Here is a 25,925-nt window from a genome sequence, read left to right on the forward strand (position 1 = left end):
ACTCAGAAATCCGCCTGCCTCTGCCTCCCGAGTGCTGGGATTACAGGCGTGCGCCACCACGCCCTGCTTTACCCCCCTCTTTTTTTGTGGAGCTAGGATCTTGCTATGTAGACCAGGCTGGCCTTGAACTCAGAGATCTAACTGCATCTGCCTCCCTAAAAGTATGCACCACATGCCTAGCTGTGCTCTGCTTAATTTTGGGATAGTTTTACTTGTCACTGCTAGCCTTGGGGAAGACTGGAATAACACTAACTTCTGTAGTGTTAGGACATATGGGTTTGGTTGATTTTTCTCTCAGTTGAACCTTCACAATGGAATTCTGGTTAGTAGTTAACCTAAACCCCTGTCCTGGAGCAGTTGACCGAGTTACTGCTTTTTGGTTTTGATTTTGTGTGTGTTGTGTTGTTTTGCAGCCCAGAAGATGTCCAGGCTTTGGTGAGCGGAAAGCTCGCACTTCGGTATGCAGGGAGGCAGGTAGGGAATACTGCGACTACACTTGTACTCTGAAACCAGCTTATTGTCAAGTTCACGATGTTTGATGGGAGCGGAGTTCCTCAGGTTTCCGTCCTCCCTTCCCCATTCCTGTTTTCCTCCCTTAATAAGCTCATTCATTGGGCTTTCTTTACTGTTCAAGTCTTGGCATAGAAAGTCAGTGTTGGGCACTGTTACAGACAGGTAACTGAGGGACTTATGAAAACATATTGTAGCATTTGCTGTTAGGTTACAATTTATCTTTGGCCAGATCTTCCTGTTGTGAACCTAACTTGCAAATAGAACCTATGCAGAATCTGACATCCTGATTCTCTGGGTCGGAAACCTGCTTAGATCTGGTACAAAATGCTTGTGGGGAGGTCGGATTACTTGGTGTAAGAACTAGCTTTTGAGACCTCCCTTAGTGTTTCCCAACTCATCTTTCCATTCATACTATAAATCTGTATATACTTTAAAAGAGGCCTTGGATGGTTGGTCAGCCTTTTTGTATATGGGTAAACGATGACTTTTTGGACCACATGGTTGTAAGGATGCTGTCTTGGGTGTGTCCTATTCCCACTTTGCTCTTTGATGACTGTCATAATTAAATCAAAGCAATTATTTTGAATTTCAAGTATGGTTGTTTCTAAACAATGAACAGATTAGCTATCTTGCTAAATCTCTGGAATACTATCAATAAAAACTGATTTCTCTGTAAGTGATCCTAATTTCGTCAGTAAAAGTTTCAAGTAAGATTATAGTTCTGACTTGGAATACTGGCTTTTACTGTAGACTTTCCTCATAACTGGAGTTGAAACCGGGTGTGGTCCCATACACCTTTAATCCCAGCATTAGGAGGCAGAGGTAGGCAGATCTGTTAGTTCTAGGACAGCCAGGGCTACATAATAAGACCTTGCCTCCAAACAGAGCAAAGCAAAGCAAAACAAAAAACCCAAAACACAAGCTAGAGTTGTAGAGTTGAGATGGATCTGCAAGTGTTCAGGAGGAGGACAGGTAGCTGAGAGCTGTGGACATAGGTTTTGAACGCTTGTTATATGGCTTTGCGTTCCAGAGTGTGTTCATTATGACATTATCTGTAGGGCAGATGCTGGAGACAGACTGTGCTCCTGACAGCCTGTGCCAGTTAGTCGGCCACATAGACTTACCTTCCTTATTTGTGAGGCTGACACAGAGGAGCCCCCTGTTACTTTGTGCCTCAGTGACCACTTTCAAAAGAAGCCAGGCCAGTGCAGAAAGATGGGTGTTGGGTGACTTGACAGCTTGGCAGATGTTGTTGTAGCCAGGTGAGGCGTTTCTCTTGGGCACTGTATATCCAGTTTTGGCTCACCGTAGAGTTTTAATATTCAAGGGTAATATGTGGACTACTGCCTGAACCCCAGGGCAAACTCAATCAGTGTCTTGTATCAAAGCTAGCAGAGTGAGCCTTGATAAAAGCCCAGGGATTATCAGGTTTGAGGGCAGAAGAATTGGGTGCATGTGGAGATAAAAAATCTTGGAATAATGAGAAAGAAATCACACTTCTCTTGTTGTTTTCTCTAGAGAATCCTTATCCTGGTCTATCTTTCTGGGAAACTTCTATTTAAGTCACTTCACATTTCAAAGGGACACTGTTTGGCATACAGTGGTATTCAATACTGCTGGCTTTTCTACCCAGGCCCCTTAAAAAAAGTGATGGTGAGGACAGGTTGTTGTTTATAACAGAAGGTGCTTATGAGACCTTGGGTACATGACACATGCAGAACAGTTTATGTTCATGAAATTTATTTATTTGTTTATTTTTTAATTCTCAGACAGAAGCATTGAAATGTGTGGCTCAAGCTAGCAAGAACAGATCACTGGCAGATTTTGAAAAGGTGAGCATGGTATTGAATTGATGGGGAATGGGTGGAGAAGAGGGCCATTGAGGGCAGTTTCAGCAGTGGTGTCATTCTAGCGCTTGGGAGGCAGAGGCAGGCAGATCCCTGAATTCTAGGCCAGCCTGATCTACAGAGTGAGTTCCAGGGCAGCCAGGGCTACACAGAGAAACCCTGTCTTAAAACAAACAAACAAACAAAACCATTTCAAAGTTAGAGATGTTAATGTTGATCCCATAGGCTCTTCACCCAGAACCATCTCGAATCCAGGAAGTGGTTCTTTACACAGAGTGCAGTGGGACACTGAACTGTGCACTTTTTTATGCCGAGTTGTCATTCAGGATGGAGAAATGTTTCACAGGGAAAGAGAATGCTCTGCTCTTACAGAGGACCAGAGTTGCTTTCCCAACACTCACATCAGGCAGCTCAAACTTCCTATCACTCCAGCCCAGGACATACACACACACACACACACACACACACACACACACACACACACACACACGTTAAACAAAAGTTGTTATTCATATATACAATAAAGTTATTTACTTTTACTTTGTGGTAAAATGATAATCGGGATGGCCAAACCATACAACTGTCATGTCTCATGACAACTCTAGGCCTGCTTCCACACAGAACAGCTTTAGGTATCCCAAGCTTGCTTTGTACTCTGTGAACAAGAGTCATTTTTCTTTGTTTATTTGCTCTCTGTCTGTCTATCCATTCATCCATACATTTTTTTGTTTTTCAAGACAGGATTTCTCTGTGTAGCCCTGGCTGTCCTGAAACTCTGTAGACCAGGCTATTCTCAAACTTACAGAGATCCACTTGTTTCTGTCTCCTGAGTGCTGAGACTAAAAGTGTGCACTGCCACCACCTGGCACTTGTTTTATTTTTTATTTTTTTATTTTTTTGGTTTTTCGAGACAGGGTTTCTCTGTATAGCCCTGGCTGTCCTGGAACTCACTTTGTAGACCAGGCTGGCCTCAAACTCAGAAATCCGCCTGCCTCTGCCTCCGTCTCCCAAGTGCTGGGATTAAAGGCGCGTGTCACCATGCCCCGCTTGTTTTTTGAGACAGGGTCTTGCTGTGTATCCCATACTGACCTGGAACTTAGAGCAGTCCTGCCTCATTTTCCCAAGTGTTGGAAGTGTGAGCCACTTTACCTAGCTTTAAGAGAAAAACTTCCTCAATAGGCTAAAATGGGAGAAACATGTCTTTAAGCTTTAGGATGGGATTTGTATAATCTTTTCTGAACTGGTGTTCTTTTAGTCTGAGTTTAATAATCACCTTAAAAACCAGAGAGTCATTCTGTGACACCTCCCCCCACCCTCAAATCAGAAACAGCCTAGACAGGAAGCCATCAAAGAGAACTCTTAAAAATTGTGATAAGGATGCTGAAGTGTAGTTTCTGTAGTTGATGGCTTCTGGCAGGGGGTTGGGTTGGGAAAAACTCATTTTTCTTTAAGGGGCTGGCCACTGGGAGTTTGACCATGCTTCAGTGAGTATATGGGCAACACAGATTGGACTTGTGTTTTGTTTTGTTTTTTGCTTTCCTTTCTTTTTAGCTGACATTTCCTACTTTGTGGGTTCTTTCTTTCATTCTTCCATCCTCTTTTCTACCCTTTCAGCCTCCTAACCAGATAAGAGAGAAGCAAAGGATAGAAAGGAAAGGGGATGGTGTTATTGTTAGACTACTTCCTGCTGATTAGGGCTGTGAGTTCCCTGTGGCAAGTTTGATCTAAGGATATCTAATTTCTTCTTGTTTCTTCTTTGGTCAAAGACCCAACAGCAACCAACTAACAACCAATAACCACCAATAACTCACCCTGCCTCTTAGAGTCCTAGCATTTATACACCCTCTGAAAAGTCTCTAGAATTCCAAATATCACACAGTTGGAGGGACTGTCTGCTGCTGGTAAAATCACTCCTGTGAGAGCATGAGGCAAATCATAGTCAGCTGCTCTGGACAGTCTGAGGCAGTCCTGTAATAATCAATAAAAATATTAGTGTTGAGGGAAAAGAAAAAAAAAAATCAAATCTAGCCAGAGGTGATGTTGCACGCTTTTAAACCCAGCATAGGCAGGCAGATCTCCTGAGTTGAGTCCTGCCTGGTCCACAGAGCGATTTCCAGGACAGCCAAGGATACACAGAGAAATCCTGTCTTGGAAAACAAACAGAAAGGAAAAATATAGCACTCCCTCAAAAAACCAAACCAAACAACAACAAAAATACCCCAAAACAAACAAGGCATTTTGTTTTCTTTGCCTGCAGAGTCATATTGTTCTATCCCCACAAAGCTCTTAGGAACTGCCCGTGTAATTCAGCATTTTTCATTGTTTAATCTCAGAATTCTTTGAAATATATGCTGAAAATATATGTGCAGTTCATTAGGTTTGTAAGTAGAGTGTCTTGTGTCAGGACAGAAAGATGGTGGCTCCATGCTTTTTGTTCCTCATACTCTTTTTGCTGTCTTCCTTTCAGCTTCCCAGACTTCTGAATATATAGTGATGATATAGTTACCAGGGCCGGCGGACCTCAGGAGGCGAGGCTCAGAGACTTTAAAGTGCTGTGCCAGTCTCTGTTGTTGTTGTGGTCCAGGAGTCGCCTCACAAACCACACAAACACTGATCTCAGTGAGACAGGGATGGTTTATTGAGCATTCACCCCAAGACTGATTGATTAGGATCATGATTCAGACTTGTGATCCTACAGGGTTTTTAAGCCTAAAATCTACAAATACCTGTGTCAAATTATTCCACCAATCAGGATTTAGGGATAGAGGATTTCTTTAGGAACATGTCTTTGTTGTACATGTTGTATCCTGCTTCCATTGGTTGGGGTATTCAACTGTGGCAGGGGACTTAACCTTATCTAATATTCATGTCTTAGCTTGCCAACCTGGATGTCTGTTAATCTGGTCAGTAGGGTGTTAGTTCCCAGGGAGGTCTTGACCTTAAACCTTACTCAACTCCTACTCAAAATGGAAGTCTTATTCGAAATAGTTTCTTTCTCTTTTCTTTTCTCTTTTCTTTTCTTTTCTTTTCTTTTCTTTTCTTTTCTTTTCTTTTCTTTTCTTTTCTTTTCTTTTCTTTTCTTTTCTTTTCTTTATTTTTTGTTTTTGTTTTTCGAGACAGGGTTTCTCTGTGTAGCCCTGGCTGTCCTGGAACTCACTTTGTAGACCAGGCTGGCCTCGAACTCAGAAATCCGCCTGCCTCTGCCTCCTGAGTGCTGGGAGGCCACCACCGCCCGGCCCAAATAGTTTCTTATATTGATACAGGTTATGGTCCATTCCAGGGGCAGCTTATAAGAGCAAATAGCATAAAGCTTATACCCAGTTGTAGGGAGTGCTGCTGTCTGGTTGGTTTGGGTCCAAGCTTGTTGTGGGTGTGGCTCTGCTTTTCCACCTCACTGCTGGGGTGTCAGAGCAGCTGATACACTGCTCTCAGAGGCAAGACAAGACACAGACTAAGATATGGGTTTTCGCCCATGTTTTTCTGGGTAAGAATCAGAGGCTGTGTTTCTCAAACTCCTGTGTACCCAGACACCACTGGGAACTTTGAGGAGTTGAGAATGGGGGCCTGGGGTTGGGGGTGGACCTGGCTCAGCTCTGAGTAAGTGCCAGGAGTATTGAGGAGGGCCTTTTACAGGAGACGTAGGTGTGGCTCTGTATGACAACAGCCTCCCCCAGAGCAATCCTTGATGAAGGAGACGTCCTTGCTTGTTCAAACTGCTTTATTCATGGCGGATGAAGATGCATCCGTCTAACTCAGGGTGAACCCGAGGTTAAATATCTTTTGCAGGAAAGAATGCCAAGGAAGGGAAGCTCACCGAACACTCAGGGCCTGTCTCGATACCTCATTAGCACGTAGAACTCTAAGCTGTCTGTGATGTGACTGGTTGTCATGGACCTCGTAGTGGGGTGTTGTGCTTCAGGACAGGAACCTAGTCAGGAGCTAGTTTGAATTCTTACCCTTCTCAATTTTGAGATTTACTGGGGTTTTGAACTACCTTTCTAGTTCTTGTGTCTGGTGGTCCACTGCCCCACATGTGGATAACTATACAAAGCAGTTCTACTGACTTTACATCGTGATTGGATTGGTTTCCAAAGGCATAGAACGTAGCAGACTATGTAATCAGCTTGGTCATGAGAGAGTTTCCTAGTAACAGCAGAAACAACATATAAGAAAGTTTCCTGCAGGGCGGTGGTGGCGCACGCCTATAATTCCAGCACTTGGGAGGCAGATTTCTGAGCTGGAGGCCAGCCTGGTCTACAAAGTGAGTTCCAGGATAGCCATGGCTATACAGAGAAACCCTATCTGGAAAAACCAAAAAAAAAAAAAAAAAAAAAAAGTTTCCTTATATTAGTAACAGCACAAAATGACAGGATAGCCAGGTACAAGTATGTAGGCCTTAACATTCCTTCTAGGCCTTAATATTTTACCCAGACCTTAACAGTTGTGAGGTTTGTTTTGCAGGCCCTGACAGACTACAGGGCAGAGCTCCGGGACGACCCAATCATCAGCACACATTTGGCCAAGTTGTATGATAACTTACTGGAACAGAATCTGATCCGGGTCATTGAACCTTTTTCCCGAGTCCAGGTAAGAACCTTCCTGGGATCCTTGTCAACAGTCTTGAGCTAGGTGTGGTGCTGTGGCCACTTTTTTCTCCATAGTTGTCCAAAACAGGAGCTCAATTTCAAGGGTATGTCTGTCTGGTAAGAGGCCACCAAGGGTTTGGGCTTGTCTTGCTGGGAAATGAAGAAGGAAGCTGGTGGGATAGAAGGCTGCAGGCTGGCCTGCCTTTGAATTCAAGTGTCATCCCTCTCTTGTCCTCACTGCACATGGTAGATACTTGATGTGTTTTGTGCGTGGGATGGGAGTGTATTCTGTGTAGTGACAGACAGCAGGGAAGTAGGCAAAGCAGAGGACAGTAAGCATGGCCACAGGAAAGCTGCCCTGTAGACTCAGTAGGCTCAAGAGACACACCAGTTCTCTGTCCTCCTTTTTATATTGGCAGTAAATTCAAACTTTCAGTGTTGCTGTCTGCTTTTCTTTTAGATTGAACACATATCTAGTCTCATCAAACTCTCCAAGGTAAGTGCTCAGGCCTGTTAGAGGTGGGAATAGGGAACACTGCAGAGGGCTGGCCTCTCTGTGGGAACAGAGCTTGGGCTCTGGGTGTGGTGTTGGTATTTTGCTCCGGTCCATGTCTTAGAAGAGTCTTTAGCTTTCATGTCAGGCTGATCTCTGACCAGTGGGCGTTGGTGTCTTTAATTGTGTACTTCGATTTTAGGCCGACGTGGAAAGGAAATTATCCCAGATGATTCTTGACAAGAAGTTCCATGGTGAGTAAGTCACACAGGCCAGGGGTCACACAGGCCAGGGCTGGTTAGAATCTGAAGGATGTGTATCTTTAAAACTGAGTTTCTCTTCTGATGTTCCTTGTATCCCTCCCTTTGAAGAATGTGTAAGGGGCTGGAGAGATGGCTCAGCAGTTAGGACATTTAACTGCTCTTACAGAGGACCCAGGTTCAGTTTCCAGCATCTATATAGCAACTCACAGCTGCCTGTAAACTCTAGTTTAAGAGGATTTGACACCCTCTTCTGGCGTCCAAGGTTTCTTGTATACACATGTGCTATGTATCCTCATACAGAGTCATATATGTACACAGAAATTAAAATAAGAAAGGACCCTTTTTTTTAAAAGAAGAGAGTATATAGAAAGGTGCACTGTGAAAAGTTGGGAGAAAATGAGGCTAGAGAGTGGGGTCTTTGCTGTTATTATCTAATATCTCCTTCCACCTGGTTTGTCGCTGTGTTTCTTTCAGGGATTTTGGACCAGGGGGAGGGTGTTCTGATCATTTTCGATGAACCCCCAGTAGATAAAACTTATGAAGCTGCTCTGGAAACTATTCAGAACATGAGTAAAGTAGTGGACTCCCTCTACAGCAAAGCCAAGAAGCTGACATAGGTGAGTGCTGGCCCCGGGACCAGGGTCAGGCAGCACTGAACACCGTCTGGTCCTCACGGCTTCCCGGATTGACACTGCTCTGTCTTCTCTTGCAGAGTTGGATCTGTAGCGGTCCTTTGGAGAGTGTGTGTGGCGGGAGAGTGAACCCTTGGGGAAATGCTAGGAGATTCTTTTCTTTCTGTTCTACTTTTCGCTCGGAAAGTTTTTAACCCTCATTGGTGCATCTGTATCCAGCGATAGGCGGCCAGTTCTCATGTAATCCGCACTGGCCAACATGGGAGTGGGAAATTGCTTAAAAAAAAAGAAAAAGAAAAAAAAAAGATTCTAAATAAAAGGAAAAAGGCTTACACTACCTAAGCTGTGCTCTCTGCCTCCTGGGAGAGGGCCGCAAAGCCAGGCACCCCGCCAACCACTGGGGATCCTCACCCACCTGCTGGGCGCCACCTCTCCTCCTCTTCAGAATTGGGTGTTTGCTGACCATCAAAAGCAACGACTTTTTATTCTGTTTGTACTGAACCAAAACAAACAACTATGTATAGACTGCTGTTTTCTTTTTCATTTGTAATGAGGCGATGGGTGTTTTCCCCTGCCATCTGGCCTGTCCACCCTTCCCTCTGACATTGGCTCCAGCAAACTAGCTGAAGGGCCCGCTGTGCTGCCGCCACTGCTGCAGCCGCAGTACATGCTTGGCTCCGACCTGTGAGAAAACGGGAAGAAGTCCAGGAGCTAGTGTCTACCACGGCCACACGGGGAGCAGTGAGGCCCACAGCCCTCGGGGCCTGCTGTGCATGTGGCTTTTTTAACCCTGTAACTAGATTAGACTCGGTGTTTTAACCATCCCTCTTCTCTTCCTCTCAGCCATGTCCTTCCTCTTTCCCTCTAGAGTTGAGCTGTCGAAACTCCATCTGCTGCTCCCCTCTCCCACTCTTTCCTGCTGTCAGATGGATTTGGTTTTTTTTTTTTTTTTTTTAAATAGTGAACATTGGGAATGAGACTGGGGTGTTTTGTTTTTTTTTAATTAAAAAATATTAATTTTCTTTGTTGCATTTGAAGCACCCTCATGTCCCCTTCCCAGTGTCTTTCTCTGCCTCTTGAGAGGGTGACCAGACAGGGTGGCGCTGTTCTAGCATGCTTTGTTTTTGGTGCAGTTGCCTAGAGGCTTTGATGCCTTGTGGGCAGGTAAGCGCCTGCACCTTTGCTATGCCCGCTGTTCGTCCCTGTCTTCTCTCTCCCTCCCGCCGCCTTCCCGCTGGCCTCTTTCTCTTTCTTTAGAACCTTTCTCAGATTACCCCTCCAGGTTTGGTAATAAATTTCTATTTTGTAAAAGGACTTTGTTGTACCAGGTTTTGCATCTTCACTGAATCTGACTGGCTTTTATTTTCCTTTTCAAAATCAGGTTTTTGTTCTCAACCCTCCTCTCTTCCCATCATGTCCAGTCACTGTTTTGGTTTTGGCACCATCATTATCAAATGTACAAACGGTTCTTGCTGACCAACACCAGGTATATCTGATGTTCAGATGAGTTCCAATAAAATAATTTTTTTTTCAAAAGGTGTCTTTTCTTGAGTGCTGGAGGGTTTCCAAATAAGTTCAGGTGCTCCATAAAGCCTCTCCTGGCGTGGCCAGAGCTATCTTCCCTTACTGCCTACTGGGAGTCCATATTTGAAAGCCTTTGGAGGGAAGTTGAAGTGAGGAGTGGCGTCAGAAATGGAGTTCAGTTGTCTTTTGGGGCAGAGTGGCTGCAAGGACTTGGGGAATGGGCAGCAGCCTTCAGGTTGTTTCCTGAGGGTTTGCAGGAGCGAAGGTGCCGGTGCTCAGTGCTGGTGGCCAGCATGCTGTCGTGTGCTTGTGCGCTCTTCAATAGCAGCTCTTTTCACTGCCCTCGGAACTCAAGTGTGGGCTTCTGAGGGACCTGTCTTTGGCCCTGTCAAACTCGAGTTTGGTCAGTTTTGCTATTTTCAGTTGATATTTTTCTGTATAATTTTACTTACAGAAGACTTTGTTTTTTATAAAAGTACTTTAAAATCTCATAGTGATGTGGAGTTGGAGCAGAATTGGGACTTAGGAAACCCCGAGAGCTCAGGATAGCAGCCTGTGTGATGGCTGTCAGGCCCCTGAGGTTAGGCTAGTTCAGATGTGTAACCACAAACTGTCTTTTAAAGGCTTAGAATGAAAAAAGTGTAAAGCATCCTACTAATTTTTATAGATGCATTGGGTTATTTGGGGCTAATATAAAATTCACTTGTTCTGGGGGCTGGAGAGGTGAAGAGCACTGACTGCTCTTCCAGAGAGGTCTTGAGTTCAATCCCCAGCAACCACATGGTGGCTCACAACCATCTGTAATGGGATCTGATGCCCTCTTCTGGTGTGTCTGAAGAGAGCAACAGTAACATAACATAAAATAAATAAGTGTTTAAAAATTCCACTTGTTCTTTTTAAATGTAATTACTAGGAAATAGCACATTACTTATGTGGCTGGACAATATGGCTCTCAGGTACTTCTGGACTGTGCTGCACTAAAGCATCATGGGTTGTACCACAGCTTCCCTTCCCAGGTCTCACACAGCTAGCCTGGCTCTCTCCCCACACCTCACACAACCCCCAAAGATCTGTCCGTAGGCTGGCCTGGTTCTTGCTGTCTAGCTGAGAGCCTCTTTTTAGGCACTAGCCTTCAAGGTACTGGGGCTTTCTTGTGCGTTAGTCAGACTGGTGTTGAGAACAGCAGTCAAGAGGGCTGCTCTGCTGTCCTGCTGGGTGCTGGTTATATAATCTGTGTTGCTCAGAAGAACCACTAGATGCTGCTCTGGGCCCTCCAAGGAAGACTTCCTCAAGAACCAGGGTTCCGTAGCTCTGGGTTGAACCCTTTGTGCACCATGTAGCCAGCTATTCCTTTGGCCTTCTGTCATTGGGCCATCATGGGAAGTGGTCTGTGAGGAGCAGATGTTTACTGAGGTGTAGCATGGGCATCCCTCTTTGCAAGGCAGCTAGAGATAGGCTTGGGGGGAAGTAGGCCGGCTGATAGTGAAAACTAGACATCTTCCTGGATCTATGTAAGTACTGGGAAGAAAACATCCCTACAACGCTCAGCTAGCTGGCTCTGCCTTCTGGGCTCCTCTTGATTTTGCCATGTTGGACAGATTGTTTCTCTTTCTTCTCAGAACATGGAGGGGAGCTGGGTGTGGGAGGCAGAGGTGGGCTTGAGTGGGTAGGGCACTGTGGTGCCTTGTGTGATGGTTATTCTTGGTGGTTAACTTGACTACCTCTGGAATTAACTAAAATTCAAAAATGGAGGGCGCACCAGTAAGAGATTGCTTTTGTTTGTTTATTTTTGGGAGATCTAATCTGTATCTTGAGGCAGGAAGACACACCTTTAACCTGGGCTACACCTGTTGGAAGCCTGTATAAGCACATGGAAGAGGGAAGCTTTTGCTCTTTGCCGGGATCTTAGGCTTTCTGCCCAGTAACTGGCCACTGTTGGCAGTTTCGATGCTCTAGAGAACCCTGACTGATCGGCTGGGAAGCAAGCGTACCAGGTGTGACCGGTGAGTAGGGCTCCTGACAACCTCTTCCCTCAGCGTGTAGAATGGCAGTGCCGTCCTATTTCTGGTCTCCGAGCGCGAGGAGGCTAGAGTGGTTGGCAGAGGTTTTTGAAGGTAATGGGATAGGGTTGGCCAGACAGAAGACAAGAGAGAACACGCATGTGGCCATGCTGGAGAAGGCCCATGAACTCTAGGATGAATTGTAAAAGCTGGAATTCATTTGCAGGCAACAGCAGGCCCAGGTTTTTCTAATGGGTGGATCGCTGCCTTCAGAGGGCTGTGTATAATTAGGGAAGTAGAACACATTTAACTTTTGCTTAATCCTAGAATTTGAAGCATGAAGTCAGCTCAGAAGCTGGTTTTTAGCGGCTGCCTTTCCAGGTAGAAGCAACATTAGGGGAGCTGGTCTGAAAGGCCATAGGAAGATGGCTTACAGCCTACTATGATGAAAGGAAGAGACCCAGGGCCGCTCTACTGAAGAGCAGCTAGGGGGTTGAGTCTGACCCCTGAGACCTTGTCTCCACGTCAATGTTGAGAGAGCGCTCTTGGAGAGGTTATTTTTCGTTGGAGCTGGATGGTGGCTCATGCCTGAATCCTAACTGAACATTGAAGCAGGAGGATGGCAAGTTGCTGGCGGCCTGTGTCTCAAGGAAAGGTTCCAAGTCATGGACTAATTTTGAACAGAGTTGTTAGAAAGCCAGTGTGACCCCCCCCCCCAAGTAAGTATTTACTCTCCCCCTTCCCGGTTTGAGTTGAAGCCTCCATCTCACCGCAGCACATTCTACTACTGACTGGAGCATACTCCAGAGCTGTGAGCTAACACTTCAGTATTTCGTTTATAGGTTACCCAGTGTCAGGTGCTGTGTTCTAGTAGGAGTTGGTGCCACTCTGGTCTATGAAAAACTTTGTTAGGAAGGGGCCACAGCGAAGCGAGCCATCCTGTGTGCCTGGTAAGGTCCTGGGAAAACTTTTTTGGTACAGCGCAGGGCATTTTCCACTCTGGTCACCCCGGTCCCTAACCTGGAAGTACTTACATCTAATGACCTCAACAAGATTCTTGTTTTAGGTGTTTTTCAGGAATTCTCTCAGGTTCAGAGTTTAGAGTCTGAGTTAAGATACAGGTTGGCTTGTTTGACCATTTGGGTCTCCAGAACCAGTCCAAAATGAGTGACTTGTAAATCGGCAGTGGCCTTTGTGAGGGATATGGAGGCTACTTGTGAACTATGCGTCGGTAGTCAGAACCAGATTTTTTTTTTTCAATTTTACTGTCATCAAGTTTTTAAATGGGCAAATAAGAGGCTGGCCTAAAGGCACAGCAGCTTCGATTTTGACAGCCTCCGTGATAGGATCTCTAGGCCGCCCTCATCCTTCTGGCCTGGCTTTCTAGAGTCTTAATGGATGCCCGGCTTTTCGCCGATGCTGAGTGCGGCTCTCCCTTCCCCTGCGCCCGGGCCAGCTCTCCGCAACGCCCGCAGCCTCTGCCGAGGGGGCCGCGGCGGGAACAAAGGCAGCACGTGTCTGGGCGGGGCCCGCCCTCCGCCCCGCCCGCTCGCCCTCCCGCCTGGCGAGCTCGGCTGCGCGGCGCCGGGGCTCACGAGGCCGGGTTGCGCCGTGCGGCGCGGGCCGCTTCCAAGTGGAGACCCGACTTCGCGCGTTCCCGCCGCCCGCGCCGCGTCCCATAATGGGCGCGCCCACTAGAGGCGCCACCGCGCGCCGCTCGCGCTGAGGACGCGAGTGGCCGCGACCTGGCGGCGAGACCGTGCGGGCGTGTGGACCGCGCGCGCGATCCCGAGAGGCAGCTTGCGAGGCGCGCGCCGGGGCGGGGCGGGGCGGGGCCGACGGGCGCGCGGCGGAGACGCAGGCGGGGGCCGGGCGGGGGCGGGGCCGGGGCGTCTGCAGAACCTTGGACAGAAGCAGGGAGCCGCCGCCGCCGCCGCGCCGAGCCGAGCCCCGGGGCCGCGGCGCGCATTGCGGAGGGCCCGGGACGCAGCGGCTGCGCCTGCCGCGGGAGCCTGCCTGCCTGCGGGTAAGCCAGCGCGGACCGGGGCCGTGTGCGCGGCCTGGTTGGATTCCTGCTGCGGCGGCCACTGCGGCGCTTGACCGGTGCCGCAGTGGAAGCACAGGCTGGGGCTCGACGGGGCCGCAGCCCGGGGGGTTCGGGCCTCGGAAGTGCGGGCGGAGGGGCGCGGCGTGGAGCCCCGCCCGGGGCTGAGAACCATCTTGTTTTCCACGCAGATCCGCAGGGCTACACGCGTCGTGTCCCGGGAGCGCCTCCTTTCTTTCTGCGGCCGCTACAGGCTCGGTAAGCCTTTATTCCCCTCCGGCCGGCAGGCTGGGCGCGCGGGGGTGCTGGCCCCTGCCGGGCGCGCGGTGGCACCATGGGCACGGTACTGTCCCTGTCCCCCAGCTATCGGAAGGCCACACTGTTTGAGGATGGCACGGCCACCGTGGGCCACTACACGGCCGTGCAGAACAGCAAGAACGCCAAGGACAAGAACCTGAAGCGGCACTCCATCATTTCGGTGCTGCCTTGGAAGAGGATCGTGGCGGTGTCAGCGAAGAAGAAGAACTCCAAGAAGGCGCAGCCCAACAGCAGCTACCAGAGCAACATCGCGCATCTCAACAATGAGAACCTGAAGAAGTCGCTGTCGTGTGCCAACCTGTCCACATTCGCCCAGCCCCCGCCGGCCCAGCCGCCCGCACCCCCAGCCAGCCAGCTTTCTGGCTCCCAGACTGGGGTCTCCTCTTCTGTTAAGAAGGCCCCGCACCCTGCCATCACCTCTGCAGGGACACCCAAACGGGTCATCGTCCAGGCGTCCACTAGTGAGCTGCTCCGCTGCCTGGGTGAGTTTCTCTGCCGCCGGTGCTACCGCCTGAAGCACTTGTCCCCAACGGACCCCGTGCTCTGGCTGCGCAGCGTGGACCGCTCCCTGCTTCTGCAGGGCTGGCAGGACCAGGGTTTCATCACACCGGCCAATGTGGTCTTCCTCTACATGCTCTGCAGGGATGTTATCTCCTCTGAGGTGGGCTCGGACCACGAGCTCCAGGCTGTCCTGCTGACCTGTCTGTACCTCTCCTATTCCTACATGGGCAACGAAATCTCCTACCCGCTCAAGCCCTTCCTGGTGGAGAGCTGCAAGGAAGCTTTTTGGGACCGCTGCCTCTCAGTTATCAACCTCATGAGCTCCAAGATGCTGCAGATCAATGCTGACCCACACTATTTTACACAAGTGTTCTCTGACTTGAAGAATGAGAGCAGTCAGGAGGACAAGAAGCGACTCCTCCTGGGGCTGGATCGGTGAGCCCCTGTAGCCGGTATCCTGGCTCAAGGATTCCACTCGTTTTTAAATTTTATTACTAAAAGAATCAAGTTTTGTGTACAGTATGTGTCTAGCAAAGCCACCAAGGGCCTCTTCCCATGTTCTTTCCTTGGGGTTTTTTTTAGCCCTTTCAAGAACTCTGGGGACTTTCGAACTGATGAACCTTGTGCGAACCCAGAAGATGCATTCAGAGCCACTTCGGCTGCTGACCACTCACTTTCCGGGACTCAAGGGACTGACTTGCCTATGTCACCTGTACCTGTGATGGATCCAGGGTAGACGAGGCTTCCCATGATCGGAGCTGGGCCCCGTGGCTGGTGGCCCAGGAGGAATCGGCCGCCCTTTTCTGGGTATTGTTTCTCTCGAAGGCTCCTGGAGCCCACTGTCCTGATTCAGGATCCAGGAGGTTGTGAGGCAAGATCTGCACTGCCCTGGGGCATCAGTACAGGAGCCTGCAGAGAGGACTGTTGACCTAGCAGGGCCCTGGTTTGCTGCGTGCTTTTTAGGGAGAAGGGTTTTCCCTTCCTGGCAGGTCGGAGCTCCCCTCCCGTCCTTTTGTCTCTGCTCCCACGTTAGTGCTGGCTAATGAGGTGGTTCGTTCATTAGATTCCTCTCCCATTTTGGGTCCCAGCTAAGGGATGAGGTGAAGCTAGGGGCAGCGCCTTCCCTGAGCGAGCTTTTCATTTGAACAACACAGTTCAGTCACCCTGTGTAAAAAGCTAGGACCGCGCCAGGGAGCCACTGGCAACATTGCCTTCTGGGCAGGTGGGTGTCTATGCCTGAGATCAAGTTGGTACCCACTTATATGCGAAGGCCTCTTGCTGGTGCATGTGATATTTGCTCTACATCTCTGGGGGAAGGTGAGATCAGTCAGTAAGGGTGATAAGGTGTTGCTGTCTCCCACCCCTGCCCCCCCCCCCCCATTAATTTTAAGCTGTTTCCAGGCAGTTCGGTCTCTCCTGGAGAGGCTTTGCTCTGTGCAACCTACTGAGACAGATGCATTTGGGGACAATTACAAGATGGGAGTGTGACCCCTGATCAGTTTGGAAGCTTGGTGACTGTGCAGCTGAGCACTTCCAGCTGCAGGGTGTGGTGCCCACCTATCCCTGTCAGTGACATAACACACTCTGGACTTTAAGGGTTTTTCTTTCTAATTTTCCCAGACTGGTGGCTTGGGGTTTGGAAGCTGTCCAAGAGAAGGGAGCTAGTCTTCTTGCATGGCCCTCACTCCAGCTTTGGGGAACAAAGAGCAATGTGAAGACACTGTGGGAGGATTTCCTCTTCCTCTCCTGCTGCCCCTGTGGGGAGGGGGCTGGGGCCTACAGTGGGGAGGCAGAGGTCATCTTGTATAGGATTAGGTTCTAGGTGACCGCCAACTTCTTGCACAAGCACTAGAAAAATTGCATATAAAGAGAAAGCTGTGAAATTGAGGTCTCAATCGAAGAGGCCCAAAGCGAGCCTTTCAGCCCAGGACGGTACTCACAGAGGTGGGGGAGAGGACCTGATGGACTAGAGAGCCTTTCCCCAGCCCCTCATCCGGGTCCCTCGAGAGCCGATCCTGGGCCCTCAGATGGTCTGACACCGAGCTGGAAAGCCCTGCAAGGCTCGCTGAGTGCAGGCCTCGCTGCAGCCCATCCTCAGATCCTGCTGCCACGGTTGGTGACCGCGCCTGGAGCCCCATGGGGCGGGCAGTTGGGAGAAGAGCTTCAGGTGTCCAGTTGGAGCAGGACGGGGCTCATCTTCATAGCCTGCCAGCCGCTGTCGCTGGCCCGGAGCCGTTTCACCGAGCTGCGGTAACAGGATTCCAGCTCTGCCGACTGTTTCCTTCTCTTTGTACTTAATTTAAAAAAAAAAACAAAAACTTTTTTTTTTTTTTTTTTTTTTTTTTTTTTTGAGAAGGTGCATATTTCAGAAGTGGTCGGCAACTGAGGAAAGAGCTCCTTAGTTCCATTGTGAAGCCCGTGTCCTCTCGGCTTGCACTGGCTCTCAGTACTGTGTAAAGGAACGACCGATAGACTTAAGTGTTCGAGCAAAGAGCCAATCTTGACACGCTGCTATGAAGACACTTTTAGAACAAACACACACAAGATAGAAAAGAAAAAAAAAAAAAAGAAAAATGTGAAAAAAAAATCTACAAAAACCCCTTTATTCTTGTTGCTTTTACAGTGGTACCGTGCATGCGAACCAGGAGAATTTTGTGTCTTAAGAAAAATAACCTTAGAGCAGATGGCCGGCCGTGGGAATCACAAGTGCCGAGAAGGAGCCACGGGAGGAGCATAGTTCAGGATTGGGTTTTTCTCTTTTCCTTACAACCGTGAAGGGTTGATGTATTCTTTCCATGCAGTTATTAGAATTTAGTTTTGTTCCAACAGTGTTAAACTTGCAATGAGAAGAAGATGTGCCATCCCCTGCCCAGAATTATCCATAGCTGTACATCCGATACTGCTGATTACACACACGTGATGTTTTTGGGTTTGGTTTTTTTTGTTTTTTATTTTTTTTTAATTTGTTTATTTTTTGGTGAAATATTTTCTGTAACTATTCTTTGACCAAACTGTGGATACTGTTAATATTAATTTATATTTGTCTCTTTTTGTATGTATGTATGGCGTGTTTGTGAGTATGTATGGTTTATAATCTGACGAGTCACGAAGCTCAGTTTGGCTGTAATTTAATTCCCCTTCCCTTATTTTTATTTATTTTTGTACTGTGCTGATTCAATAAAATGCACTGACCATCCATCACATCCTGTTTGTGGCCCCTGCCATTTGGGAACGCAGTGAGGGCAGCTTTAATGCATGGTTTGTATGTGGGGAATCGGGTTGCAGGGAGAAGGCGACAGAGTTAGGGGAAAGGACTGGAACAGAAGTAGGTGATTAAAGCAGCACAGAGAGAGGTCAGCTTTGGCATAGTGACTGGGCAAGTTCTCCCTGGGGCCGCTCAAGCCAGAGGGCCAGTCAGGTCTAGGGAAGGCCTGCTCAGTGATGGCCATGTAAGTCCTTCTGGGCATCTAGCTTTAGGCTCTGTGTTGTCTTGGCACCACTTTCTCCTGGGCCTGCATGCTCAATGTCAAGCCAAGGCCAGCAGGGGTGGACAGGTTCCTGGTGCTCCAACAGTTTAGCTTTACAGGAATCTAGCTCGGGGGTCTCCCAAGTGGGCTGCTACCCCAGCTTCTGTGTCTGGTCTGCCTGCCAGTTGTGAAGAGGGCAGCAGGAATCTGTTCTCCGGCTGGCTCTGCACCCACTGTTTGGAGCCCTATCATCAGGGCTCCTAGCCTTGTCTTGGTGGGTCCCATGGTCTGCCAGTGACTGCAAGACCCTGCAGTGCAGAGCTCCTGGTCGCTAGGGTGCCCTGGGACCTCTACCTTATCCATGGCTCCTGCTCTTAGAAGAGGCTGTGCTGGCCCAACAGCATCCGCGGGGATCTGTACCGTCTGTCCTTTGTGTGTTTATTTCAGAAACATGGTCCCTTAGGGTTCCAGAGCCCAGGCTTCGGAATTCCTTGACTGGATTCCAAGGCAGCCTCTTGCTTCCCTCATACAGCTTGCTTCTGGCTCCCTAATTTTTCTGTTCAAAAGCCTTGGACAAATCATCCCGTTTTACATAATTTGTGCTTAATTCTCCTACCTTCTGGAATGGTAGCTGACTAAGTTAAATTTTCACTATTTTTCAATGATAAACAGAACACCTTTAAAATAAGATTTAATGCTTTATTGCTCTTGATGGTAAATCAAAATATGCTTTAGAAATAAAGTTAATTTAATGGAAAATAGGAATATATGCACCAAACCATAAACTGCATTTTATTAACTCAAGAGACCCCTACTCCATGCATACAATCACTTTGTCCTCTCCTCTGCTCTTACTGTGGTCATTCACACCCCTAATTCCAGGTCCCTCAGTGGCCACACACTTTTAGGTCATAAGAAAGTGCCTGTGGATAGGGCAGTCCTCAGTGGGAGGTTCTGGCCTGGGTCAGAGGTCCCAGACAACATCAGAGGGTGGGAGGAGAGCCCCACCCACTGACCTGCAACTCTTTTGGCATGACCTGCTTTGGTGTGTATGAACACACTTGGGCATGTCTAGTGTAAAGCAATACACTGGGGCAGTAAGTGGGGTGGGAAGGTGAGGTTCCAGTCACGTGGTTCTGTCAGGCCCACCAGTGATCAATCGGCAAAACCTGGCCGGCAGCAGCTGACTAGGCTCGGAGGATGAGAACTGTTCCGGAGGGCAGCACAGCAGTTTTGTTGAGTTCGGTTGCAAACTGCCTGTGTGTAAACATCCCCACAGCTCTGCAAACGGGGTAGGAGACCAGGTGCTGGAACCATGTGGCCAGCCAGGTGACTCCCCCAGGCCCTGGGCAAGGCACAGGAGGTCGCGCACAGGCACTTGGTGGGTTAGGGTGGCAGGGTGAGGCTGAGGGAGCAGAGTCTGGCCAACAGTGAAGAGAATGTGAGCCTGGCTCTGAAAGCCCTGCAGTTCGCTCCTGCCTCTCACAAGCCTTCCATGTTAGGCTTCCCCATGGCAAGCCTGTGCCAGCATAGGCCTCCTCCTTCTCAACAGCTCAGGCTGGGAGCAGGGGTCTCAGGAAGACCTCTGAAGCGGGCGTGCTTCCTCCTGGGCAGCCACTGGCAAACAGGCTGCACTTTGCCAGCAGGGTTCGGGCCAGGCTCCAGCAGGTAGGTATGTGGTATAGGTGGCACCCTGGCATGGCCTGCAGTACCAGGACTCCATGTTCTTTGCTGCAGCTTTGTTCTACCTCCCACCTCTGGGTCCTGCGTGTGTGTTGGTTCTCTGAGAGTTCCAGGTCTCCAGTGAGGAGGCGGTGCAGCTAGAGGGTTAGGGGAACAGGCACGCCAAGCAAGGCCTTCTCCTTGCAGCTCCTCACTAGGTCCTGACACTGCTTACAGCAGAGGGGGCGTCAGATTAGCAACCTGGCCATCTGCGAGAAAGCAGGTTAAGATGGCTGTGGGCTGGGCTGTGAGTGAAGCAGACTCCTTGGAGTAGCAGCAGGGTGTCTCTCTGAGAGAAAGTGGTTAGAAAGTCTGCAGCTAGAACCTTGGTGGCAAAAGATCTCCCAGGGACAGGCTCTGGGAAGGAGGGATCCGGGCTGAGCATGGCTGGGGGATGGGCTCCACAGATGAACCTGTCCACCTGGTGGCTTTGGCTGGCTGCTGGGGGTAGGGCTCATGCTGAGGGGCTCGGAGCTAGGGCTGCAATCATGTCAGGGGAGGAGGCATCAGGTAGGGGTCACAGAGCAGGGCTAAGTCCTCTGCCCACGGATGCTGCATCCAAACCTCTAGGGGAATGTGGCTTTGGCTCCAGGAACTGCATCCTGGACTCTGTGCCTCTCATCCCTTTGCCAAGGTCAGCAGTGGCCACTGGCCTTTTGCCAACTACAGGTACCGTCCAGTTGCTTGCGAGGTGGAAAGTGGTTTAGCTGTCAGCCCAGAGGGCTGAAGAGGGCCTTTGGTATAGAAAGTCGAGAGGGCAGAGGCAGAGGCAGAAAGCCGTAGGACAACTCATGGGCAGGGCCATGAGAAGGCAGAGGAGCCCTGCCTAGCAGAGGCCCTTGCAAGCTGATTTCTAGTGGCATTAGAGGGCAGACAGCGATTAGCTGAGCTCCTGGGATGCTGAGCGAGGTGGAACGAGTGCGGGGATGCCGAGGACGAGCGAGGGCCTGCTTGTGCCAGGCTCAGGCTCTTGCTCCCCTGGGCCGGGCCTCCGATGTGCAGCAGTCAGTTCCCGGGCACACTGAGGATGAAGCCTGAGCGGTTCTTGGTGAAGTCAGGCTGTGGCTGATTGAGCCGGGTCTCCACAGAGACGGTGCATTTCTTCCCATGCAGGCTGCACTGAACCGGGTTGGTGACATTCACTTGAAGGTGGCGCTTCTCACTGCAAGAGTAGAACAGACAGGCCAGGCGGCCAGTGAGTGGGCAGACACAGGGTGGTGGTTTCCTTGGCAACCCCCAGGGCCCTGCCATTTGCCAGGCTCCTGTAGGGTGGCAGTTTCAGGGTTCAATCCACTCTCTTCCCAGGTGAGCACAGAGGTTGGCGGGGACCCAGAGGAAGGGGGAGGAGAGAGTGGCACTGAGTTGTGTGCTATGGACAGAAGGTGCTGTCGAGGCAGAAGGACTGCTCATTCCAGGGGACCCTTTGTTCCCATGGACCAGGGAGGTGGATGTGGCTAAGCCATTCACCACCAGGGCTGGATGGACTGAGTCATCTGGGGTTTGGGTGTCCCAGGAGGAAGAGTATTGGGGTTCTGAATCATGACAATTATCTCTGATTGCCCACTGGGAGACAAGGATTCCCCCAGCCCCTCAAGGAAATGTCCGCCTTGAATCTGCCTAGCCATTTGCCAAGAAGCCTGGCTGTCAAAAATGGGTCTGAGAAATAAAGTGAATAAATAAATTTAAAAAAAAAATGGGTCGGAGACTGAGTCCCGGGGTACAGTAGGCCTGTGACCCCTGTTACTTAGGGAGCAGAGTTAGGAGAAGAGTAAGTTCAAGGCTACAGAGTGGGTTTACAGCTAGCCTGAGCAACGAACACCGAGTGCAGGCGGCCCCACTGCCTGCCTGCTCCAGAACAGACGGGGTGATGGGATTTCACTTCCTGTCCACCAGGAGAGCCACGGGGATGGGTCTAAATCCTGAGGACAGCCACTTGGGGATGGTGTGGAAATGGGAGCCCTTGCCTCCAGCAACGCACCCTGTGCTCAATGTACTAAGCTGCTGCTTATTTTAAACACCGAGAAACTTGTAGGCTGGCGCCTAGCGTGTGTGTGCATACGCCAGCCTGTTCCAGCGCTGCCCCCTCAGCTCGCGCTGCATCCGTTGGGAGGAGAGAGAGACTTGCTGTTTTAGGAGCGTCCAGTTAGGATGCTAAGGAGCGTCCAGCTCCTTCGCTGGGGCTGCTGGGGCTGCATGTGAGGGAAGAGGCTGGGTCTCAACCCTGCTGGTCTCCTCAGGCTGAGGGAGCTCCCAGCACTGACTGATGAGTACTGAATGGCCGGGGGTTGAGGCCAGCGCTCACCGGGCCCCACCCAGCCTAGACAAGAGCTCCCTGTACTTGCCGGAGCACTGGCTGGTCCAGAAGACCCAGTTGCTGAGGCAAATGATCAGGCTGCATGACATGATCCCAGGGATCAATGTGCTGAGCACCGGTGCTTCCTGCAGCCCTGGCCCCAAGGCATGGTGTCCATGGACACTCAGTGGCTCTGCTCACAGGAGGCCCTGGAGTTGGAGAAGCAGGGATGCTGGTCCCTACCTGCTTCAATAGCCATGACTGGAGGCAGCAAACGGCACAGGAGAGACATGTGGACATTAAGTACCAAACGCTTAATGTCTTGTCAGCCACAGCTAGAACCTGGCTCAGACAGTTATTTTTAACTAGAGTTGGACAAAAATACCAGAGCCCATCAGAGGTGGTGACTCAGGCTCATCCCTCGGGAGCCAAGGGGGCTCTGCAGGCTAGATACGTGGCCGGCCCTCAGCTGCAGCAGGTTACGTGTGGGTCCGCTGTGGCCTCACACTGGCCCACAGTGGGCACAGTGCCAGCTCTAGGGACGTATCTGAACAAGATGGTTCCCAAGCTTGGTCAGCCTCCCTGCCTCTCCGGTCAGCCCAGGTCTTCTGTGTCCTGCTCTGCTTAAGTCCTTTGGGGGCCAGGAAAGGGGAGATGCAAGGCGTGACCCTGCCATCCTCTCTTGGGGCTGGTAGAGCAGGGTCCACACTGGGTTCTCTCAGATTCCCTGGGGATGGATCCTAGAGGGCTCATTCAATGTCATCTTGAGGAACCACCATGCAGAGAGTCAGCAGCACGCTGCCATGTTCATCAGCCAGCCTTCCCTTTCTCTTGAAAGCTTAGGGAACTGCTCTAGTTTTGTGTGGGCCTGGGAGAGGCAGGGAGAGCATCCCAGGAGCTGGTAGGACTTTATCTGGAAAGCAGAGTGCTGGTGTCACAGGGTTAAGACACCACAGACTCGCCCGCTGTCCTTCCTTTCTCCCTTTTGTCCCAGCATGGTGGAGTAAATGCTGCCTGGGACAAGACGCAGATAGAAGGGGAGGGAGGGGGCAGTCTTGTTTCTCAGGAAACTTCCAGCACAGGGCCTCCCTCCCTTCTTTCCTCCCAGAGGATGGTGCTGTTGGAGGAAGGCAGGGAACGGGGAACTGGGTTGCTCTGCACTGTGGTGATGTAGACAGCTCTGGGTCCCTTTCTCTGGCCTGTGCTGGCTCCCACCTCCCAGGGAGGAGCTCTCTTTCTGACCCAGGTAAGAGCGCAGGGCCTCCTCTCCTTCTGATGGGCAGTGCTGGGCTTCAGCCTGCCCTAGGGAGCTTGCTTGGAGTGACTGTGTCCTGGCCCTCCGGTGACATGGGAGGCAGTCACAGAAAGGCAAAGTACAAACACAAGGAGGAGCTTTCCTCACTGGTACACCCAGCCATGGTTCTGGGCCTGCCACCCGTCCTCACAGCTGCAGATTCTGTCTGTGTCAAACCCTGAACTCCCAATTCCTACCATTCCTCTCAATGGAGTGAGGAGCAACTAGGGCATCTTGGGAAAGAAAGGATGCCTCCCATGCCTCCCTCTGCCATGCCTCCCATGCCTCCCTCTGCCATGCCTCCCATGCCTCCCTCTGCCATGCTTCCCATGCCTCCCTCTGTCATGCCTCCCATGCCTCCCTCTTCTTTCTTCTGAGATGAGATCTCACTGTATATAGATCAGGCTGACCTTGAACCCGTGCCTCAGCTTCCTGTCCTAGATTCCTGGGTGGGGTACTATAAGCCCAGGAGGCTGCCTTTGATTCATTTGGGATCTTTAAATTCAAGTCTAGGGCTACAGGCCTGGATTCTGGTCCTATTTGCTCTTGGGCTTAGGCAAGCCCCTGTGGGATTTCTCTTATAGTCTCCACTTACTCTGTGGTAAGGGCAGGTGAAGAATTATTTCAGTATTTACCTCAAGGCACTGAGTCCCAGAAATACAGAGAATAAGTGGATGGTTGGAGACAGGGTCTTTTCCATCCTCTGGAGACTAATGCAGAGTCATTTAGAAAGCCATGAATGAGCTCTGTGGAGTGCGGACACTATCCAGACTTCTTTAGTCAAGTGCTAAGACCCTCCATGAGAGGAGGTTCAGGAGAGTCGCTTTGCAGACTTAGCGCACGCTCTCTGCGAATGTTGACAGAGCGAGCGCATCAGGCTCATAAGCCACCTGGCTGCCTCTGTTCTGAACGGCCCCCAGCCTGATGAGGTAGAGCCTGGGCAAACTCAGCTTCTTTTTCAACCTGACAGGGGTGGGGCCCTCATGACACAAGCATGGATGTGCTTTGCCTGTTCGGCCTACAGGCTGCTGGAGGGTGAGGGGTCTCAGAAGACCTGCACACTGCCAGGAGGTTTAGGGGTGCTCCTGTACAAATGAGCGGTTCTAGCCAGGTCATTGGTTCTGGGCTTGCCGGATCAGTGTGCTGTCACAGGCTTCAGTACCCACACTGTGGACGGCTCCTCCCACCACGTGGTTACTCCTGCCTCTTAGTGAGGGGGGCACGGTGCTCAACCTGCCTGCCGTGCTTCTCCTGGGCCCAAATCACCCACTCAAGAAACTCATTCCAGAGGCAAAGTGGCCAGATGGCTTGTGGAATGGGATAGTCCCAGGAGGCAGGCAGCTCCTCAGGAGAAAGTGCTTGCTGTTGTCACCGTGAGAAATGGGATGTCTGTCCCCAGGCACCTGGTGGGTTTTTTTTTTTTTTTCTCCCTTGGCCCAGCCCTGAATGAACCAGTGCCCAGCCATCTTTGGGAGGTTAGCATAGGATTTAGGAAGAAGTGGGGGCTGCTGGAGCAGAGGAGCAGCTGTGGAGGTCACTGCTTGCCACCCACACACTGCACAAAGGCAGAAAGCATGCATGGCTCTAGCGTCACCGTTCCCCAGCATCCTAAACAATCACGACATGGCTGGCCCAGCAACTCCACCCCGAGGTGTTCAGACCAGACCTTTGAATGTCGGTATTCACGGCAGAAGTATTGATGAGAGGCAGAGGCAGCTCCTTGCCCATCAGTGGTTGACTGGGTCAGCAAAGTGTGGTGTATCTATTCACTGGGGTAGTACTGTCCAAGGGACTTGTTGGAAAAGCAGGAAGGTATCAATACAGGGAACTAAACTTTGCAAGAAGCCAGCTACAACAGGCCACATACTGTAACCTACAGGAAATATTCCCACTAGACACATCAACAGGGGCAGAGTAGCTGTGCCGAGGGGCGTCAGGGAGGGGTGGGGGTGGCAGGGTTGCTTGGCTCTCCTCTGGAGTGGCAGAAGTGTTCTAGAGGCGACAGAGGCTGGGCTGTACAGCACTGGCCACAGAAGGTGTGATGCTCGGTACGAAGTGTTTCTACAGTAGGGCATGGAGGACAAAAAGGAGAAGACAGGGAGGTGCTTTCCTTTTCTTTAATTTATTCTGTTTATTTTGAGATAGGGTTTCTCTGTCTCCCTGGCTGTGTGCTACCACTGCCCAGCTTTAGGAGACGTTCTTATTTTAAGTTCAGCCACAATGACTGAAGGACAGTAAGACTGAACATGTTGGCTCACACAGTGAGACTCTGTCTCAAAACAACAACTAAACCAGCAAGAGGCTTCGTGGGGCCTGGGGCTGGGGCAGTCCTAGCAGACTGGGTGCAGTGGGGCAGAGAGCAGGGACCCTACTCTGTCCTGAGCCGCAGCACACACTGGGGTCTTTATAGAGTCAGAGTTAACAGAGA

The 25,925-nt window shown here is 50.4% G+C and overlaps 3 protein-coding genes across 3 annotated transcripts in view; 2 read left to right on the forward strand and 1 right to left on the reverse strand.

Annotated features, from left to right (window-relative positions):
* Nucleotides 1-9,287, forward strand: part of Psmd11 (proteasome 26S subunit, non-ATPase 11) — a 44,261-nt gene extending 34,974 nt beyond the window's left edge. The window contains exons 8-14 of the mRNA XM_021211640.2: nt 414-474; nt 2,283-2,345; nt 6,822-6,947; nt 7,407-7,442; nt 7,642-7,693; nt 8,177-8,319; nt 8,415-9,287. Of these exons, the coding sequence (XP_021067299.1) occupies nt 414-474; nt 2,283-2,345; nt 6,822-6,947; nt 7,407-7,442; nt 7,642-7,693; nt 8,177-8,319 (481 nt within the window). The 3' untranslated portion in view covers nt 8,415-9,287. The remainder of the gene's footprint in view (nt 1-413; nt 475-2,282; nt 2,346-6,821; nt 6,948-7,406; nt 7,443-7,641; nt 7,694-8,176; nt 8,320-8,414) is intronic.
* A 4,481-nt stretch (nt 9,288-13,768) lies between these two features.
* Cdk5r1 (cyclin dependent kinase 5 regulatory subunit 1) lies at nt 13,769-17,922 on the forward strand. The gene is made up of 2 exons (XM_021213122.2): nt 13,769-13,884; nt 14,094-17,922. The coding sequence occupies exon 2, from the start codon at nt 14,237-14,239 to the stop codon at nt 15,158-15,160; it is 924 nt and encodes a 307-aa protein (XP_021068781.1). The 5' UTR covers nt 13,769-13,884; nt 14,094-14,236; the 3' UTR covers nt 15,161-17,922.
* Nucleotides 17,923-18,878: 956 nt separating this feature from the next.
* The window catches only part of Myo1d (myosin ID), a 285,134-nt gene continuing 278,087 nt past the window's right edge, over nt 18,879-25,925 (reverse strand). Inside the window, exon 22 of the mRNA XM_021211724.1 lies at nt 18,879-21,072. Coding sequence (XP_021067383.1) covers nt 20,916-21,072 — 157 coding nt within the window. The 3' untranslated portion in view covers nt 18,879-20,915. The remainder of the gene's footprint in view (nt 21,073-25,925) is intronic.

Source organism: Mus pahari, chromosome 14 (genome assembly GCF_900095145.1).
Source record: "Mus pahari chromosome 14, PAHARI_EIJ_v1.1, whole genome shotgun sequence".
Taxonomy (NCBI): Eukaryota; Metazoa; Chordata; class Mammalia; order Rodentia; family Muridae; genus Mus; species Mus pahari.